Source organism: Microtus pennsylvanicus, chromosome 11, assembly GCF_037038515.1.
Source record: "Microtus pennsylvanicus isolate mMicPen1 chromosome 11, mMicPen1.hap1, whole genome shotgun sequence".
NCBI classification, from domain to species: Eukaryota; Metazoa; Chordata; class Mammalia; order Rodentia; family Cricetidae; genus Microtus; species Microtus pennsylvanicus.
This window is the reverse complement of record NC_134589.1, coordinates 59070942-59090175: the sequence shown is the minus strand read 5'-3', so window position 1 is coordinate 59090175 and position 19234 is coordinate 59070942. Positions and strand designations below refer to the sequence as shown.

The 19234-nt window shown below is 36.6% G+C and overlaps 1 protein-coding gene across 34 annotated transcripts in view; it reads right to left on the bottom strand.

The window, feature by feature from the left end:
- Window positions 1-19234, bottom strand: part of Ncor1 (nuclear receptor corepressor 1) — a 151501-nt gene that overhangs the window by 73056 nt on the left and 59211 nt on the right. For 24 of the 34 annotated variants that reach the window (XM_075992178.1, XM_075992177.1, XM_075992174.1 and 21 more), the window contains 7 exons: window positions 18811-18877; window positions 15914-16086; window positions 12633-12723; window positions 9066-9244; window positions 8274-8328; window positions 6995-7096; window positions 214-341 (listed from right to left, as the gene is read on the bottom strand). In XM_075992178.1, the coding sequence (XP_075848293.1) occupies window positions 214-341; window positions 6995-7096; window positions 8274-8328; window positions 9066-9244; window positions 12633-12723; window positions 15914-16086; window positions 18811-18877 (795 nt within the window). The remainder of the gene's footprint in view (window positions 1-213; window positions 342-6994; window positions 7097-8273; window positions 8329-9065; window positions 9245-12632; window positions 12724-15913; window positions 16087-18810; window positions 18878-19234) is intronic. The other 10 variants (XM_075992179.1, XM_075992193.1, XM_075992206.1 and 7 more) reach the window with 1 other exon arrangement.

The window sequence follows — 19234 nt, the reverse complement described above, 5'->3', positions numbered from 1 at the left end:
CAAAAAAAGTAATCTAGGTGTACACATGGGTATGCAGGCATAAAATAACATGCCTGGCAATAAGGCCATTAGGTCAAGCATTTTATTTACTAAAATATTCCATTCCTTAATTATGCCAAGAAATTGTTAATCAAAGCACATGTTATTTCCCACCTGTAACATGAAGCTCAGCTCTGAAAATAACTAGAACACATATCTTCCCGCTCAACTCACTTTGAGTCTTCCTTCTCTTCTTTTTCTTCATCATCCTTCTTTTCTTCTTCCTTTTTCTCTGTTTTTTCTGCTTTATCATCTTCTTTTTCTTCTACTTTTTCTTCTTGTGAGGGACGGGCAATCTGCTGCTAGAACGAACCATCACTTGTGAGATACGAAAGTAAAAGAAATCATTTTGCAAAAAAAAAAAAATCACTTTGCAAACTGTATGAAAATTACAACATTCAATTGGAACAATATTACTGGGAGGAAGAGGTACTAAGAATAAATGTAACCAATAAAATGAAGAAAAGTCTACAATGAAAATGTTAACATGCTGAAGAACAAAATTAAAGAAAACATTAAAGGAAAGACCTCTATTCATAGATTGAACAAATTAATCATTAAAATGGCAATATTGCTGAAAGAATTCCATCAAAAGTTTAATGACATTCTTTTTTGTTACGTTTTGTTATTTATTTGTTTGTTTGTTTATTTATGGTGAGACAGGATTTCTTTGTGTAGCCCTGGCTGTCCTGGAACTAGCTGGGTAGATCTAGGTCAGACTGTCCTCAAAATCACAGAGATTTTGAGTGCTGGGATTAATGATGTCTGACACCACTGCCCTGATTCCAATGGCATTATAACACAATAACAAACCACTTAGAGATCATATGGAAACCCAAAAAGACACGAATGACCAAACCAATCCTAAACAGAAAAAGAAATGCCAGAAGTATCAAAATCTGATCTCAAATAATACTACAGAGTCATAGTAACAAAAGCTTATATGTGGGCCAATAAAATAGAGACCATAAACTCATAGAATTACAACCACTTAGTTTTTAACAAATTTGTCAACAGCACATATTGGACCAGGCAGTGGTGGCACACGCCTTTAATCCCAGCACTTGGGAGGCAGAGGCAAGCGATTCTCTGTGAGTTCGAGGCCAGCCGGGTCTACAAGAGCTAGTTCCAGGACAGGCTCCAAAGCTACAGAGAAACCCTGTCTCAAAAAAACAAACAAACAAACAATAAAATAAAATAAACAAACCAAGCATATATTGGAAAAAGACAGGCATTTAAGTAAATGGTACTTGGAAACTGAATATCCAAATGTACAAGAATAAAATAATGTCCATCTCTCTCTCATATACCAAAGTAATTAATTTCAAAAAACAAAGGATCTTAATGAGACCTGAAACTTTGAAATTGCTAGAGAAAAAAAAAACTTTTTAAGACACAGGAATAGACAAGGGATGTAACTGATGCAGACCTCTGGAAATTACTACATTTTCCTCCATCAATATAGAGAACAAAAAATCGAACCATCAAAAGACTCTAAAGATTCCATCAGAAGAAACCTTATAAGAAAAGTACAAAGACAAGACTCTTAAGGATAGTCAGAGGGATCCTTACACACCTAGGTTCATACTATACTGGTTACTACTGCTATGAAATAAAACCAACCTAAATGCCCATCAACAAATAAATGGGTAAATAAAATGTGATACACTACTTCATTTTTATCATGTTTACATTTTATTCATGTACTAAACAAGCTGAAATTATGGTATTTAAAAAAATAGAAGAGAAAATCACTCTTAAGCAAAATAAAGCAGACTCAGACAGACAACATAAAAAATGTTTTCTCTCATGTGAAACATAGATTTAAACGTCAATGTGTGCCAGCATGCCATAAAACCAGGACCATGAGAGGGAAAGAGGAGATCATCAGGACAAGGGTAAAAGAGCACTAGAGTTCGGGCCCTGAAAGCATAAGGGGACAACGGGAATGAGGAAAGACAGGACATCAAGAAGAGAGGGGGCAGAAGAGCAGTGAAGAAGGGGGAAGAAGAACAAAGTGTGAAGGAAAATTCAATGGTGATATCCATTATTATGTAGACTGTATAGAGGACAGATAAACAAAATGAATTTCCTTTCATTGTTACAAAATCAGCCTATGATGACTTCCTCTCACTTCTGAAACTACAGATAAAATTTCTGAAAATTCCCTGAAGGGTATAGATGGTTTTGTGACTCATTTCTTAGTGTTTTAGTATTACTTCTGTTCTGATGTAGACACTTATCTTTTTCTAAGAGTCCCCTAGGTCAGTCTAGTCTAAAGCAAGCCATACCCATTAAACTTCCCAGAGGCAAAAAGCACAAAGGGCTCCATTATCTGCATTGGTTGTCCAAACCTGCAGACAGGAAAATGAGGAGGCCTCTCTTCACCTGCAGCTCCTGCCGCTCCAATCCCACACAGTCACTGCAGCTCATCTCCTGGTCTGCATCAAAGTCTAGGATCCGTTATTCCATCAAGTTTTCATAGTCTATCAAGAATAGCATCTACTACTTACTAGTGATTCTCTCACTTGTATATCATCTTCCAAATTTCTCAACCTAGTTAAGTTTCCCAGTTTCACTTGCTTCTTGATATTTACTTTAAAAAAAATCTGAGATATCAGGGGGATTTCCATATGTGTGGTTTTGGTTTTGTTATTGTTGGATTTGTTTGTTTGTTTGTAGATAGGGTTTCTCTGTGTAGCCCTGGCTACCCTGGAACTCACTCTGTAAACCAGACTGGCCTTGAACAATGCCTCTGAAGTATCTCTGCCTGTCTCTGCCTCTGAAGTGCTGGGATTAAACGTGCGTGCCACCACAGCCTGGTCCAAATGTGTATTTTACAACTATAAGATGATATATTTTACAAATAGGAATGATTTACTCAGCCCTGGTTTCCCATTGCTAGCAGGAGGTGGGCACAAGACCCAAATGCTAATTACCCAACCCCTACACAATCAACTGTTGCTCTGAAGCAGCAATATGACATGCTACTAACAAAGTCTCCTTTAGTTTAGTATGTTAGCTTTTTTAGAGTGTTTTTTAAAGATTTTTTAAAGTATTTTTTATTTATTATGTATACAATATTCTGTCTGTGTGTATACCTGCAGGCCAAAAGAGGGCACCAGACCTCATTACAGATGGTTGTAAGCCACCATGTGGTTGCTGGGAATTGAACTCAGGACCTTTGGAAGAGCAGGCAATGCTCTTAACCGCTGAGCCATCTCTCCAGCCCAAAGTAATGTTTTACTTTTCTTTTGCTGTAGCTTCTTTGGGTTGTCTGCTACTTTTACAATACTAAGAATTGAACCTGGAGCTTTCTATATGCTCTACCACTGAGCTATGACACTCGCCCCTATGTTGGCTCTGTAATCAATAAAATGGCTTATCCATACCAATTAAATAGAAGATAAGGAAGACACTCAGGAGGCAGAGGCAGGTGGATCTCTGTGAGTTCGAGGCCAGCCAGGTCTACAAGAACTAGTTCCAGGACAGGCTCCATAGCTACAGAGAAACCCTGCTTTGAAAACCCAAAAAGAAAAATAGAAAAAGAAGGAGGAAGAAAAGGAAAAATTAAAATTTCCCTAGAATTCAATAATACAAATAATCTTATTGCCCATATACTTCAGTGTTTTAAAATCCCACACATTCCCTGCTGCCTGAAATTTAGGCAAGATTTGACTTCAGTTCCCTGGTATAAGGGAGTGATGAGCAGCTAGAGCACTGCATTAAATCAGCCAGTGAGAAGAAGGCAGCACTTCCCAGCCCTGCAGAAAATGTGGAAATGGCAGTTTTGTTGCATTAAAATCTACTCAAGTACAGGACACTTTTCTAGAGGTTACCTCAGCATTCTGCACGCTGATAAGGTAGCAGTAAGACAAGGTGACATTGCCACCAGAAATCTAAGTCTTACTTCTGAGCAATTTGATAAAGACCAATCACATCACTGACTTTAAAGAGAAGAAGGAAATACCTCTTGTTTAAAAATGAGCTAGGTGGAGTTACTTTTGGTTTAGGCAAATACGTAGAGAACCACCAGTATATGTGGTCCAAGATGTAAGTGATAAGTTCTAACCTCAATAGTCCTGGCAGGCTGGCTGCTGCAGAAAAGGCCCATTCAAAAGGAAACTTTCCTAAAAGTACCTTCAACAGATGCAAGCAGTTCTTGTCTGGGTTTCTCTTTCCTTTAAAACTGACCTTAAGAGTCAACAGCTAGGCTGGTTCCTCCTAGCATAAAATAAGATATTTACTACAAATGAAAGAGCACAATATAAAAGCAAATGAAAATTCAAACTGAAAAAGTGAAAGGCAGAACTGGAGAGATGGCTCAGAGGTTAAGAGCATTGTCTGCTCTTCCAAAGGTCCTGAGTTCAATTCCCAGCAACCACATGGTGGCTCACAACTATCTGTAATGGGGTATGGTGCCCTCTTCTAGCCTACAGGCAGACACACAGACAGAATATTGTATACATAATAAATAAATATTTTTTAGGTTTTTTTTGTTGTTGTTGTTGTTGTTGTTTTTGTTTTTCGAGACAGGGTTTCTCTGTGGTTTTGGAGCCTGTCCTGGAACTAGCTCTTGTAGACCAGGCTGGTCTCGAACTCAAGGAGATCCGCCTGCCTCTGCCTCCCGAGTGCTGGGATTAAAGGCGTGCGCCACCACCACCCGGCTAAATATTTTTTTAAAAAGTGAAAGGCATCTGTACTCAATGTGATCACTGCCTGGGGAACCTTAGAGCAGCAACAGCCGATGCAGAGACTCCTCACTGCTATATCTGACTATATTTCTAACACCTATATATACATTCACCTTGTAGTCATGAAAAATTCTCGCTGAGCGGTGGTGGCGCATGCCTTTAATCCCAGCACTCAGGAGGTAAAAGCAGGCAAATCTCTGTGAGTTCGAGGCCAGTCTGATTTACAAGAGCTAATTCCCGGACAACTAGGGCTGTTACACAGGGAAACCCTGTCCCAAAAAAGCAAAAAAAAAAAAAACACGGAAGGAAGGAAGGAAGGAAGGAAGGAAGGAAGGAAGGAAGGAAGGAAGGAAGGAAGGAAGGAAGGAAAATTCTCAGGTAGTGGCGCACACCTTGAATCCTAGAACTGAAGGCAAAGGCAGATTGATCTCTTGAGTTTGAGGCCAGCATGGTCTACAGAATGAGTTAAAGGACAGCCAGGGGTACACAGAAAACCCATCTAGAAAATTAGAACAAAACTCTCAAGTTAATAAAACAGAAAAATTGGTGAATCCCCACTTAGGAGATTCTTTAAGTTGCCTAGAAACAAAATGACTGAGTTATCTGACAGTGTAAAGGGGCAGAGAGAATGCAATTATTTTATTACTAGGCGTGTTTTTTTTTTGAAAATATTTTTATGGTTTATTTAACTTTATTTTATGTGCATTGGTGTGAAGGTGTCACCCCCTGGAACTAGATCTTCAGACAGTTGTGAGCTGCCATGTGGGTACTGGGAATTGAACCCGGGTCCTCTGGAAGAGCAGTCAGTGCTCTTAACCATCGAGCCATCTCTCCAGGCCCCGTGTTTTCTTTTAAATATACTCAAGCAATAAAATTTCTTATGCCAACATTGTCAAAATATATTAATAATTAATGCCTTCAAAATAACTAAATTTTGAAATTTCCAGAGAATGAAAACTGTCAACCAAGAAAAATAGGCAACGGTGATGGCAATAAAGACAAGGACAGCTACTATTTATTTATTGAGTGTTCCCTACGTACTTTACATTGTACTCTCAGGATTTTGCCAACATGCACAGTTTTGACAATAACAGGTAGGTATCACTGTTATTGCACACAAATGCAAAAACCAAGGTTGTAAATAAAAATTATCAGAACAGGATTAGGTATAAATCTCTTGGCATTATACTCAAATTTTAGCCTTTCTAAAACATTCTTCCTAACTACTGACTACCTAACAGTTTAGACAGAAATCCTTCCAAATTCAAAATTGCTAAATGATACATGCTTCTGAATACTTAGAAAAACAAAAATATGAAATGTAAAGATTGGAACAGAAATGGTGTCAACACAGAGGAAAAGCACAAATTTCTGAGAAAAGAACCCAAGTATTTGAAAATAGAATGTATTCTTTAACAATGACTTGCCTGGCAGCACTGATCATTGCTCACACATAGGAAACATAAAAATTCTATCTGCATGTACCTTCATGGTGACACATTTAACAGGTGTGAATGAGGAATACATATCATGTCTTAATGAAACAAATTCTTCCAATTTTTTTGTTTTTGTGTGTTTATTATTGAGACAAGGTTTTTCTCTTTAGCCCTGGCTGGCCTGGAACTCTCTCTGTAGACTAGGTAGGCTGCCAACTCATAGAGATTCACCTGCTTCTAGGGTGCCATCACTGCCAACACTGCCTGGTTTTGTTTGTTTGCTTGCTTGTTTTTGAAAGATTAATGTGCGTGCATATGTGTGCGTGCATGCACTTACACCAAAGGATACCTAGACATCAGATAGTCTGAAGCTGGACTTACAGGCAGTAGTGAGACACCTATTATGGGGTGCTTAAAGCCAAACTGGGTCCTCTGCAAGAACAATCAGTTCTTTTACATAAAATAAAACTCCTACTTTTCACATACACAGACACTCTCGTGTGTGTGTGCGCACGCGCACGCATGTACACGCATATATACTTGTTTGTGTCTGTGTATGGACATATGCATTAAAGTCCATGTGCCCATGGAGGCAACGAGAGGATATCTGATCTCCTTGAGTAGGATTAGAGGTGCTTGTGAGAGGCCACATGTAGGTGGCTAGGAATAAAACTCTACAAGAACAGTTTGCACTCTGAGCTTCCAAGATATCTCTCCAGCCCAAGCATATTTTAAATTGTGGATTGCAAATAATACCTGTCTGAATATTCTTTTGTCTTCATATTTTATCAATTTTGAAACATTTATTTAGTAAAATTAACACACCTGATTTCTGCCTCTCCGTTTTCCATAATTCCTTCTCACTAGGGCTTTATAATTCTCATTTTTCTTGGTTAAATAGTAATATAAAACACAATCAGGTACGCTCTGTAATGAAAAAAAACATTTTATTTAATGTGTTCTTTTATTTCTATAATGAAAAATATTTTACTTAATTTTTATATATTTTATTTCATGTTGAAATGTAAATAAAATATTTTCAAGAAAATTTTCTAGTGTAACAAGATCATGAATTAAAGACAAAAACATATGGCCTTAAGTATATTTAGGCTAGACAAACAACAAGTAAACTATCATACAAGACATCTACAGTTGCCTTGATCCAAACTATGCTAAAGACACAAAGTTCTATCAGACACATTCAGCATACTGACTACAAAAATAAAAAACTAAAAAAAAAAAAAAAAAAAAGGAAATCAGGCCTGATATTTAAACCAGAGAGCTAATAACTTTTAAAAATTACCAAAATTAATAATTATTTGGGGAACAGAAGATCAGATCAGTTTTGATAAATGATGAAAACTGTTTTTGGTTTTATGCTAAGGATTCCATTTACTTACATAATTTTTTAAGACTTTTTCTTTTTTTGTGGTTTTTCAAGACAGGATTTCTCTGTGTAGCTTTGGCGTCTGTCTTGGAACTAGCTTTTGTAAACCAAGCTGAACTCACAAAAATTCTCCTGCCTCTGTCTCCCTAGTGCTGGGATTAAAGGCTTGTGCCACCACCACTTGGCTCAATTTTTTAAGACTTGTATGCAGCTCTGGAGAGCCTAGAACACATTATGTATGCCAGGCTGGCCTTCTGTTTCTTCAATGCTGGGATTAAACACAGGTACTACTACACCCAGCAATATTTATTTCTAATTATGTGTATGTGCACATGTGTAGGTATGTGTAAGCCAGAGGTGTTAGATCACCCTGAACTGGAGCTACAATTGGTTGTAAGCTATCTTATGTGGGTGCTAGGAACCAAATTCAGGTTCTCTGTAAATGCAGTAAGCACTCTTAGCCACTGAACCATCTCTAGCCCCTGTGCTTGAGGTTATAATGCAATTATAATTATCATTTTATACATATTTTATGGTATTATAATAAATCACCAGAATCTTTTTACCTATCATAATCCTTTGTGAAATCAATTCTAATTAACTACTCCTGCTTGTTAGAATACACACACACACACACACACACACACACACACACACACACACACACACAAGCAATATCACAAGCCTAAAAACATCTCAGTCTAAGTTTTTTCTTACCTTCCTTTCCAAGTAGGATGCAATTAGTCCGAAATTTTTTGGATGCTGGATAAACCTGAGTTTAAATAATAAAAAAAGTACTAAGAATAAATCACTCAACACCCTAAAGAGGATTTCTATAACATCATGGATTTCCCCGAGAAACTCAGAAAACAGGGAAGAAAAAAAAAAGAGGGCAGAAGAAAATATAAGAGCTGAAAGATGGGAAGGAGTCTTCTGGATATGACATCACCATTGCATTTGTAAACTCAAAGTAAAATTTAGCTGCACAAAACCTGTGCCATAGAGTCTTCCCACGTTCCAGTATGGAAGGGACAAGGCTCTTGAGACCACAATCCCAGTTGAAAAGCTACCGGCATTTAGGGGGAAGGAGAGCTATTTAGATCAGGCTGGCCTTGAACTCGGAGACACACCAGTCTTTGCCTCAGGAGTGTGGAGGGTGAAAGGCGTATACCACAACACCCTGTTGTTTCTAATTTTTTTCTTTTTTTCCCCTGAGACAGTGTTTCTCTGTGTAGCCCTGGCTGTCCTGAACTGCAGAACTTACAGAGATCTGTCTTTCTCTGCCTCCCCAGTGCTGGGATTAAGGCTCACATCCCTTTTTCTTAACTGTCAACCATTGTCCCACCTACAAACTTACAGGAAGATGAATTTCTCTATTTCTCACACTATCTTTTTCAATGTCAAATTAGGATGGAAGTTTTGTGGAAATATTTCACTCTCAAGTAATGCAAAATACTTTTACCAATGTATATGAATGTCTATTAGAGAATAATTTAACCGTTAAATTACTTGTCCTTAAAGATCTCCTTTTCATGGTCAGTCCAAACATTCATAAACTGTCTATCTTTATAAACTTTCATTGGATCCTCCATAAGCCCATTCATATTGATGAACTTGACCCTTCTTTGTTCTGCATCAAACATCATAGGTGGAATCACAGAAAGCTGCCGCATTTGTTTCTCATTATTCTGCAAGAAATAATGCAATTTAGTTAGAATAATATTTAAACTAGAAATTTTAAAGGGCTATAGACTTTAAGGGTTTAAAAAAAAAAAGTATCAGGCCAGGCAGTGGTGGCGCACGCCTTTAATTCCAGCACTTGGGAAGCAGAGGCGAATCTTTATGAGTTGGAGGCCAGCCTGATCTACAAAGCAAGTTCCAGGACAGCTAGAGCTACACAGAAAAACCCTGTCCCCAAAACAGAAAGACAAAACAAAATTTTAAAAAAGTATCAGTAATTTAATGACAATAATGCCATATATCATAGCATGTTACATGATTATTGCTTTTTTTATAAGTTTTATTTTATCTGCATGCATTTATGTTTGTGTGAGGGTAAAAGATCTGGGAGTTACAGATAGTTGTGAGATGCCATGTGGGTGCTGGAAATTGAACCCAAGCACTCTGGAAGAGCAGTCAGTGCTCTTAACTGCTGAGCCATCTCTCCAGTCCTATATGATTATTTTTAACACATTTATACCAAATTATATAAATTACACACAGAAAATTCACCAAAAAAAATCCTACGACCTTTGGGTTGGTTTTGTTTGGAATATTTGTTCCTGTCATTTCTTTCTTGGGGGGGGGGGGGGGGGGGACAGAGTCCAGGCCAAGAATCTATAGCTCAGACTGGCCTCAAATTTGAAGTAATCCTCTTGTCACAGCCCCACAATGCAGAGATGAGGTACAAGTATAAACTACCACACCCAGCTTATCCTTTACTATTCTGAGGAAATCTTAAGGCAATTGATATTTTGAAAACAATGCAATCGTTTTATCTAGAAGACAGAAAACAATCGTCTCGTTTTAAAACTAGTCTCAACATAATTTTAGTTCTTTTTTTTTTTTGTGAAGCCTTTGTATTCACACGGACGTCAGAGAGCATCTTTGGGAGTTCTCCCCATTGCTCACTACCATATTCATGGAGGTAGGGTCTTTTAAGTGAACCCACAGCTTGCCTAAGCAGGTTGGTCTTGACAGCCACCCTTTTAAGTACTGGAACTATTGGCAGACCAGCACACCCAAGCTGGCATCGACAGACTCTGGTCCTCACACTTGCACAGGAAGGGGCTTTATCCTCTGAGTATCTCCTCAGCCTTTCATCATCATTGTAGATGTAAAAAAGAATCATAGCATGATTTTAGAGATAGAAAAACAGGTAACAAAGGTCTTAGGATCTTAAGGTCGTTCATCTTAAACTACTTAACTCACATAATATTAAATACGCTTTGCTAATTTAATGTAACCCATTAAAATTTAAATTTTGGGCAGTAGTGGCAAACATCTATAATCCCAGCACTCGGGAAGCAAAGGCAGGCAGATCTCTGTGAGTTTGAAGCCAGCCTGTTCGACAGAGTAAGTTACAGGACAGTCAGAGCTGTTATACAGAGAAACCCTGTCTTGGGGGAAAAATAAATAAATAAACAAAATGTAATTTAAAATTTTAACGCTTTTATCATTTTAATCTAAACCAGTTTAATCTATCGCATATGTCTGATTTTTTTTTGCAAAGAATACCTTAAGATATAAATAAACACAATTTGGTGGTTTTTTTTTAAAAAAAAAAAAAAAAAAACTTGGTCATAAAGCTGTAGTAGTTCTCTATATTTAAGGGTCTTTTTTTTCCCAAAATGATTTCCAAATTGTCAAGTCCTTGCAAGTGTCTAGTTCCAGAGGGTATATTCAATCAGTTTGAACACCAGTGTTTGACACTAACACATCAGCTTGAAATCACTTCAACCGATAAGCTTCCTTGCAATGCTTTCAGATGTACCCAAATGGAATGCACAGAAAAACAAGCACAGAAATTTAATACAGATTTAGTCATTATAGAAGTTATACCTAGAAATTTCATATTATTAATCATGCATTTTCCAATGATTTTAAAACCAATATAGAATGGTTGTGTTTTCAAGCTCCTAAGTATATCACTCGTATTGAGAGCATGCAAGACTATATGCATTATGCACTTAAGATTTCAGAAAACATCTTCCAACAATAACCTAAATGTATTGAAAAAAAGTGTATGTCTCTCTCCTAGCCTAGATAGAAATTGTGCTAATATGTGCACTAACATTGTAAGGACAAAAAAAAAAAAGCAAAGTGAAAGGAAAGAAAAAGAAAAACAAAAGTGCTGAGACCTAACACTTGGCCATTATGTAAAAACGCATGTAAATATCTTCCTTACATAGTGTGGGACATATCTCTGTGGTTGAATATTACAATCCTCCCAACAAAGGTTCAAAAGTCACTTCAGATTTTCTCCTCAGGAAAACAATAATCAGAAATGAGAAAGAAGGATAAAACCACTGGCACAAGTCTAATTTTTTTCTTTTCTTTTCTTTTTTTTTTTTTTTTAAGACAGGGTCTCTGTGTAACCCTGTCTGTCCTGGAACTCACGCTGTAGACCAAGCTGGCTTTGAACTCACAGAGATCTACCTGCCTCTGCCTCTGCCTCTGCCTCCCAAATGCTGGGATCAAAGGCCATGAAACCACCACCAAGCACAAGTCTACTTTAATTGGTACAAAGTTCTGAGTACCGAGGCAGCTCATGAACGCCATCATTTGATTTTCTACCTCCTTAAGGCTCAAGTGACAAGAGCTGATAAAGAATTATATACACATATGACACACAGTGAATAGATGCAATAAAAACTTTAAAACACATACCAATTCAAATACATACTCTATAAGAACAGGCTATTTTCACACCCTAGAGGAAAACTAATACAAACAGCTTCTAAAATGTAAATTAAATGAATACAGGCAGTATGTACAGACTAATTAGAAACTTTTCTCTCCCTCACTATTAATCTAACTTAATAGGACTGAGTAATTTGATGGTAAACTCCATTATTTGAGTCCCAAAGCCTAGAGCAAACATTAGCTTTTAATGTGGGCTGTAGAAATACGTTAGGAAAAGTAGACTTGATTCAATAGAAAGAGAAAAGAACATGGGACTCTGGAACAAGATTCAATATGCTGGCCACCTGGCTCTGCTTCCCACAGCATTGTGGCCTTGGCCATCCTGGAACTCTCTCTGTAGTTCAGGCTGGCCTCAAACTAACAGAGATCTGCTTGTCTGTTTCCTAAATGCTGGGATTAAAGGCGCACCACCACTAGGACCATCAGAACTAATTCCTTAACTATTCCTTGATCTCTTGATGACAAAACAATCTTTGTGAAAATTTTAATCACATTGCTTAAATCCCAATAGTAGTTGGTCTTAGTCTCTGAAATCATTCAAGCATTATTATCTAACCATCTGCATTTACATATTGATAAACCTTTACCCCCTGGGCTACAGGGCAGAAATGCTTAAATAACTAATGAATTAACGTGAATTAATTTTCTTACCTCTTGCTCAGAAAGACCATCAATAATTTCAGAAATCTCATGCTCACTCCTAGCAATGGTGGCTGAAAGACCAGCTCCCCTCTGACCAACTCTAAATATAAAAAGGAAATACAAATATATTTTAAGACTTTTAATGAAAATGCAACAAATTATCATTGATATTGGAACTATGCAGACCACGCTAGCCTCAAACTCACAGAGATCTGCCTGCCTATGCTTCCCAAATCCTGGAATTAAGGGCATACGCCACCACTACCTGGCTCAAAGTGAGATTTTTTTTTTATATAAAATATATTGCATTCATTCTTTAACACTTTTACATATAAGCAACCTATCTTCATCGTATACACCTCCAGTTCTTGCCTCCTCATTCACATCCTCTTCTGGGTTTTTATGCTTAAGTTTTTGTGTAACCCAGAGTCTCAATTACTACCATTTGTTGGAATGCTGACTGATGTTGTGTTGATCATGTACAGGTCTTATACAAATACAGAATACAAAATGGGACTTCTTTTGTATGTGCATCTGTATGGGTTCACGTTCAAAATGCAGGTGTGCCTGCAAATGTGTGCAGATACAAAAAGAACACCAAAGTTGATGTTGGGTATCTCCCTTAATCACTCTCTTCTTTATTAGATGGGATTTTTTAGACCAATAGAAGTCAAAAATCCTACCCAAGATTCACTGAATATTTTCAAATGGTATACATGAGTCACTACCAAATTAGCAAAAATTAAGTATTAATACTGAGATTTAAGTTAACATGTTGAACTAGGGATACATCTCTGTTGGTAAAGTGTTTACCCTGCATGCATCAAGACCTAGGGCTGATCACTAGCACCATAAAAAAATGAATGAATGAATGGTTATAATACTCAAGTTAAAATAGTGACACTGGGCTGGAGAGATGGCTCAGTGGTTAAAAACACTAGATGTTGTTCCAGAGTACCTGGGTTCAATTCCCAGCACCCACATGACAGTTCACAACTGTCTGTAAATTTCAGTTTCAGGAGATCTGACACCTTCACACAGACACTCATACAAGTCAAACACCAATGCACATAAAAATTAAATATATATCTAGATATACATCTAGATAGACAGACAGATAGAAATTAAAAGAAAAAGTAGTGGGACTAGTAATGGGGAACCTGTATTAAAAATAGAACTTACTGTCCAGGTGGTGGTGGCGCACACCTGTAATCCCAGTACTCAGGAGGCAGAGGCAGGTGTATCTCTGTGAGTTGGAGGCCAGTCGGGTCTGCAAAGTGAATTTCAGGACAGCCTATTACACAAGAGAAACCCTGTCTTGAAAAAACAAAAACAAAATAAATAAATAAATAAAACCAAAAAAAACCTTATTGATGTCAATCTGTAAAACAATATTTGTACACTGTAAATATGTATTGCTCTAATTGTTAATAAATAGCTGATTGGCCAATGGCTAGGCAAAATTTTGGGGGGCAGAGAGAATGCTGGGAAGAGAGAGTCTTAGGAGTCTAAAGGAAACACAGAAAGAGGATGAATGTACCATGCCAAAATAAGGTACTGTCACATGGCAGAGGATAGATAAGAAACATGGTTAATTTAAAATGTAAGAGTTAGCTAGTAACAAGCCTGAGCTATTGGCCAAGTTTATAAGTCTCTAGATGGTTATTTGGGAGCAGCTGCCAAAACACAGAGAAATTCTACCTGCAATGTCATGTCTATCTTTTGTCTGAATTCTAAAGAATAGAAAAGCAAGCTTGGAAAAATACACTGAACATTTCTAAAATGTAAGAAAAACTGTGAAGAGAGAAAGTCAACTTTTAATATGTTTGCAAAATACCTATTTGTACCTTTTGTGGGAATTAGTGATGTTGTTTTACACCTATTCTCTTAAAGTAAAAAAAAAAAAAAAGAGTGTGGTACATGGTAATGAACACCTTTAATCCCAGCACTTGGGAGATAAAGGCAGATGGATCTCTGGAAGATTGAAGACAGACAGATCTCCACAGCAAGTTTCAAGCCAGCCAGAGCTACATAAAAAGATTCCATTTCACTAAATAATGTATATATGTGTATATATTAATTTTTGATATTATAAAAACAATTTGGGGAAGGTTTAGTAGATAATTTTTGACATTATTATAGTATATATACAGGTATATGTATATATTCAGATATATGCATATACATACTTTTTTATATATCTTAAGTATGGCAGTGGTGGGTGGCACATGCCTTTAATTCCATCGCTCAGGAGGCAGAGGCAGATGGATCTCTGAATTTGAAGCCAGCCTAGTAAACAGAGCAAGTCTCATTTTTCATTTTACATGTCTCACTACATGTATGTTGGTGTACCATACATGACTGGTAACAATAAATGCCAGAAGGCATCAGACCCATGTAACCAAATCTAGATCCTCTGCCAGAATAGCAAATACACTTAACCACAAAGCTCTCTCATTAGCCCCATAGAATTTTTTGATTAATAATCAATTTCAATCTGTTTCATTATGTTTATGATTATCAAGGAACATTCAATTCTGTTCTTGTTAACTGTCATTTTGAAAAAAAATAGTACTTTTATAAATTAAAGATTTGGGCCGGTGATAGCTCGGGTCAATTACCAAAACCTACATGGTAGCTTCAGCTGTCTGTAACTCTAGTTCCAGGGATTCCAATTCTAGCCTCCACAGGCACCAGTTGTGCATGTGGTACATAAACATGCATGCAGATAAAACACTCACGTGCAATCAATCAATCAATCAATCAATCAATAAATAAATAAATAAATAGAATGAAAGGAATTTTCAAAATATTTACTTAGATTTAACATGAAAATTAAATATAAAAAAATAGTATTAAGTTCACTAAAAAATAATCCTAACTGGTTCATAAGGAAGTTTTTAATTCTACCTAAGAGACAGCAAAATAGTTCATGGGTTTGTCACCAGATCTGATGACCTGAGGCCAATCCTATTTGATAGAAAAGAACTGACTGCTACCATTGCCCTCTGACTTTCACATCAGTGTTACTATGAGACATGAGCTTCCCACATGCACCCATAAAAAAATAAGTGTAATTTTAAAAACTTAAGTTTAACATTAAAAATTCTTGCCAGGCAGCAGTGGCACACACCTTTTAAATCTAGCACTTACAAAGCAGATACAGATGTCTGAGTTCGATGCCAGCCAAAAGAGCCAGGACTGCACAGAGAAACCCTGCCTCAAAAATCCAAAACTTCTTTATGATGTAAAAGGGAAAAATTAGAATTACTAAACACCAAACTACATACCGTTGAAATCTTTCTTGCTGTTCTCTTTGTTTTCGAATTTCTGGAAACTGCTTCTCATAGTATTCCCTTGTTTTGCTTTCTTTTGCTTTCCTCCGGGGATTATTTTCTATTCTGTCCACTTTTTTCTCCCATGCCTCCATGAGCTGATCATAACGCTGGCAGATTTTTTGTTCCTATTAAACACCCGTAGCAAATTAATAACAATTAAACTGAACTCTATGATTTGGTAAGCCTTTAAAATATATTCCATTTCTTAAGATGAAAACGGAAGTACATTTGGCTTGTATGACAAAGCCAAGAATGACAATTTATTCTTGGTCTGACAGGAGAAATGGAACACTTTCCTTACATGAAAACACAAGGTGTACTTTCCCTGCACTTTTCACTAATTATCACTATACAAATTAACAAGCTCACTGACAACCACTGGTAGTGGCTAACCTTCTATTCTGATTTTCCTGATAACATGCCTTCATTGTTAAAAAGAAAGGAAAACTAGAAACATTAGCATAGTTCATTCAGCATCTAATCTAACCCAGTGGTTCTCAACCTTCCTAATGCTGTGAACCCTTAATACAGTTCCTCATGTTGTGTTGATTCCCAACCATAAAATTATTTTCATTGCTACTTCACAACCATAATTTTGCTAATGTTATGAATTGTATTGTAAATATCTGTGTTTTCCCATGGTCTGCTTGTTAAACCTCCAAAGGAACTGTAACACACAAATTGAGAACAGTTGCTCGAATCGATCTTAAATGCAACTGTTCAGCATTGTTTGGTACCTATCTAAACTGTCAGAGAAAACATGCACATTTAACAGCTCTATCATTGGAGGATGTGATTTTTCACTTTTTTTTTACATTTTATTTACTAATATAACTATTCTCTGCTAGAATAGAAAAGGCTAAAACTATTCATCATCATAAGAAGAAATCTGGTTAAGAAACATGAAATCAAGAATTAGTGCTTTTGGCTAAGCAAGAGAATTACAATTCCATTTTTCATTATGGGCATAGAACTTTGTAAATATCTGATACCTGGAAAGAGGAAAGTGAGAAGGACCTTAGGAACACTGCTAACTTTAGTCACCTAAGAGTGACCGGACAGAAGACTATTTCCTCACGCCATTCCCTCATCATTCCTTCCAACACCCATGTGCCTTTTGTGCACTTCACATATTTTCTCTTTCTAGTCCCAACATCATAAGTAAAGTAAGTCAACACTGTCATCATCCAGAGTGAAGCAATCATCTAGTAAATGTGGGCCACACAATTTCTGTTACTTTCCAAAGCAGAGAAGATGGAAGCCAGGACCTGGTCCATGCTAGTAAGTGTTCAGATCTTCCCATGCATTCTCAGTGTTGCAGCCAGATGCAAAGTCTTTTGTTGTTGTTTGATATAGGCTTTCCCATATCTCAGGCTGGTCTCAAATCCACTTTGTAACAGAGCATGGTTTGAACTTCTGATCTCCCTGCTTCAACCTCTCAAGTGGGAATTACAGGCATGTGATACCAAACAGTTTATTTGGTGCCAGGGATCCAATCCAGGGCTTCAATTCTTGTTAAGCAAGCACTCTACCACTAAGTTACATTTGCAACCCCAGATGTAAATTCTTAAAATACAAACCTGAACTTTATACCACCTCAGTTTAAAAACTTAAAAAGAAGTGCCCTCTGAATTTCATACAGACGGCCTCTGAACACTGTGTCGCTGAATCCCAGTGTCCCTTATCACCCCCACCCTTCCCAGCTCACTCACTCTATACTCAGAGTTCTGAACCTGTCCCATTAGCTATTTTGCTGAATCTCTTCCCTCTGTTTGTATAACTTTGCAGAATATTGGCTTTCCTGATTAGTGGCCCTCCCTGAATCACATCTACTTTAGGCATCTGACTTTACACTCTTGCTTTATGTATGAGATCACATTACAATCACAATACTGAACCTGCCTGCTGACATATCTGCTTCCTAAGAGTCAAACAGTATGGCAATCTTACTTGCTTTTCTGAAATAATATGTGGAACATACACAAATCAGTAAACACATAAAGTACAATTCTTTCAAAGCATGAAAAAGTTTATGCTCCAGTGATTACATAACCAGAGGACTAATTTAGCAAGTACTAGAATTACAATAAAATGACTGAACAAAAAAGCTGGTTTCTCACTTAATATTTATAGGTTTTTGGGAAGAAAAACATTCAACACCAGTTATTTAAGATAGTATATAAAGGATAACACTGGCAAATACAAATTCCAAAAGTGTTAAAGCAAATAAATTGAGCTTTACAATTTGTTAAGCTGTCAGGTCATTAAATATACGGTAAAGTTCATTTCAAAAACAGGTTCAAAGAATTTCATTTCATTAAAAATATGAATTTAAATTGTATCTGTAAAATTACTATGAACATATTACAAAAATAAGGATATTCTTTGAAATTTAATTTTTATGATTATAACCATAAAACTTTTAGACAGCAAACTGTATAATTAAATGAGAAACTATTTCAATCTGAAGACACTGACCAGTTAATTTTTCCTAAGGACAGAGAGCAATGTCTCATCAGTATGACCATAACTTACCAATATGTGCTTGAGTCCTAACAGACTGAAAGCAGATGTTCTACATATTAGCCCCCTTTTTTTGACTACTCACCATTTTGATGAATAAAAATATTACATAAATGACTAATGAAATTAATTTGATAATGATGTTAAATGTGGTATTACAATGTTACTAGGATTAGACTCATAATTAAGTCACACATACAGTTACTCTCTAAATCAGCATTTGTTCTCAATATAATCGAGGATCAATTATTAATGGGAAAGTGAAAGCCTAAATGACATGAATGGGAAAGCTGTACAAATTTCAGTTAACAAGGATAGGACCTCACCCTTTGTTTTCTTGCATGATTTCTTCTTTTAAAAAATAAAATGAGTTTTTTCCTCATCACCTGGTTTCTAGAAGAGAAAAATATGGTTGCAGAACATTAAGAAAAAGCACAACTTAAGCTGTGTTCACTTTCTGCAGACATTGGAGACAGGCAACCCACTTAAGAACTTATGGTGCAATCAGAGTTAATCTTAAGCTTTTTCACCCTGCAAAATAGAACTGCATAATTTTTGCAATTAGGTCTAAAATTCCTGCCATTCTATAACAAGATAATACAGTTAACTTTTAATTCATGCAACTAATTTTGAGACATATATTATTTTCAAATTATAATTAAGGGATAACTAATTCTTAAAAATTCTGATGATACAAACATCTTCGTATACTTTGATAAGGGAAATAAAAGAGAAAAGAAACCTTTTGCA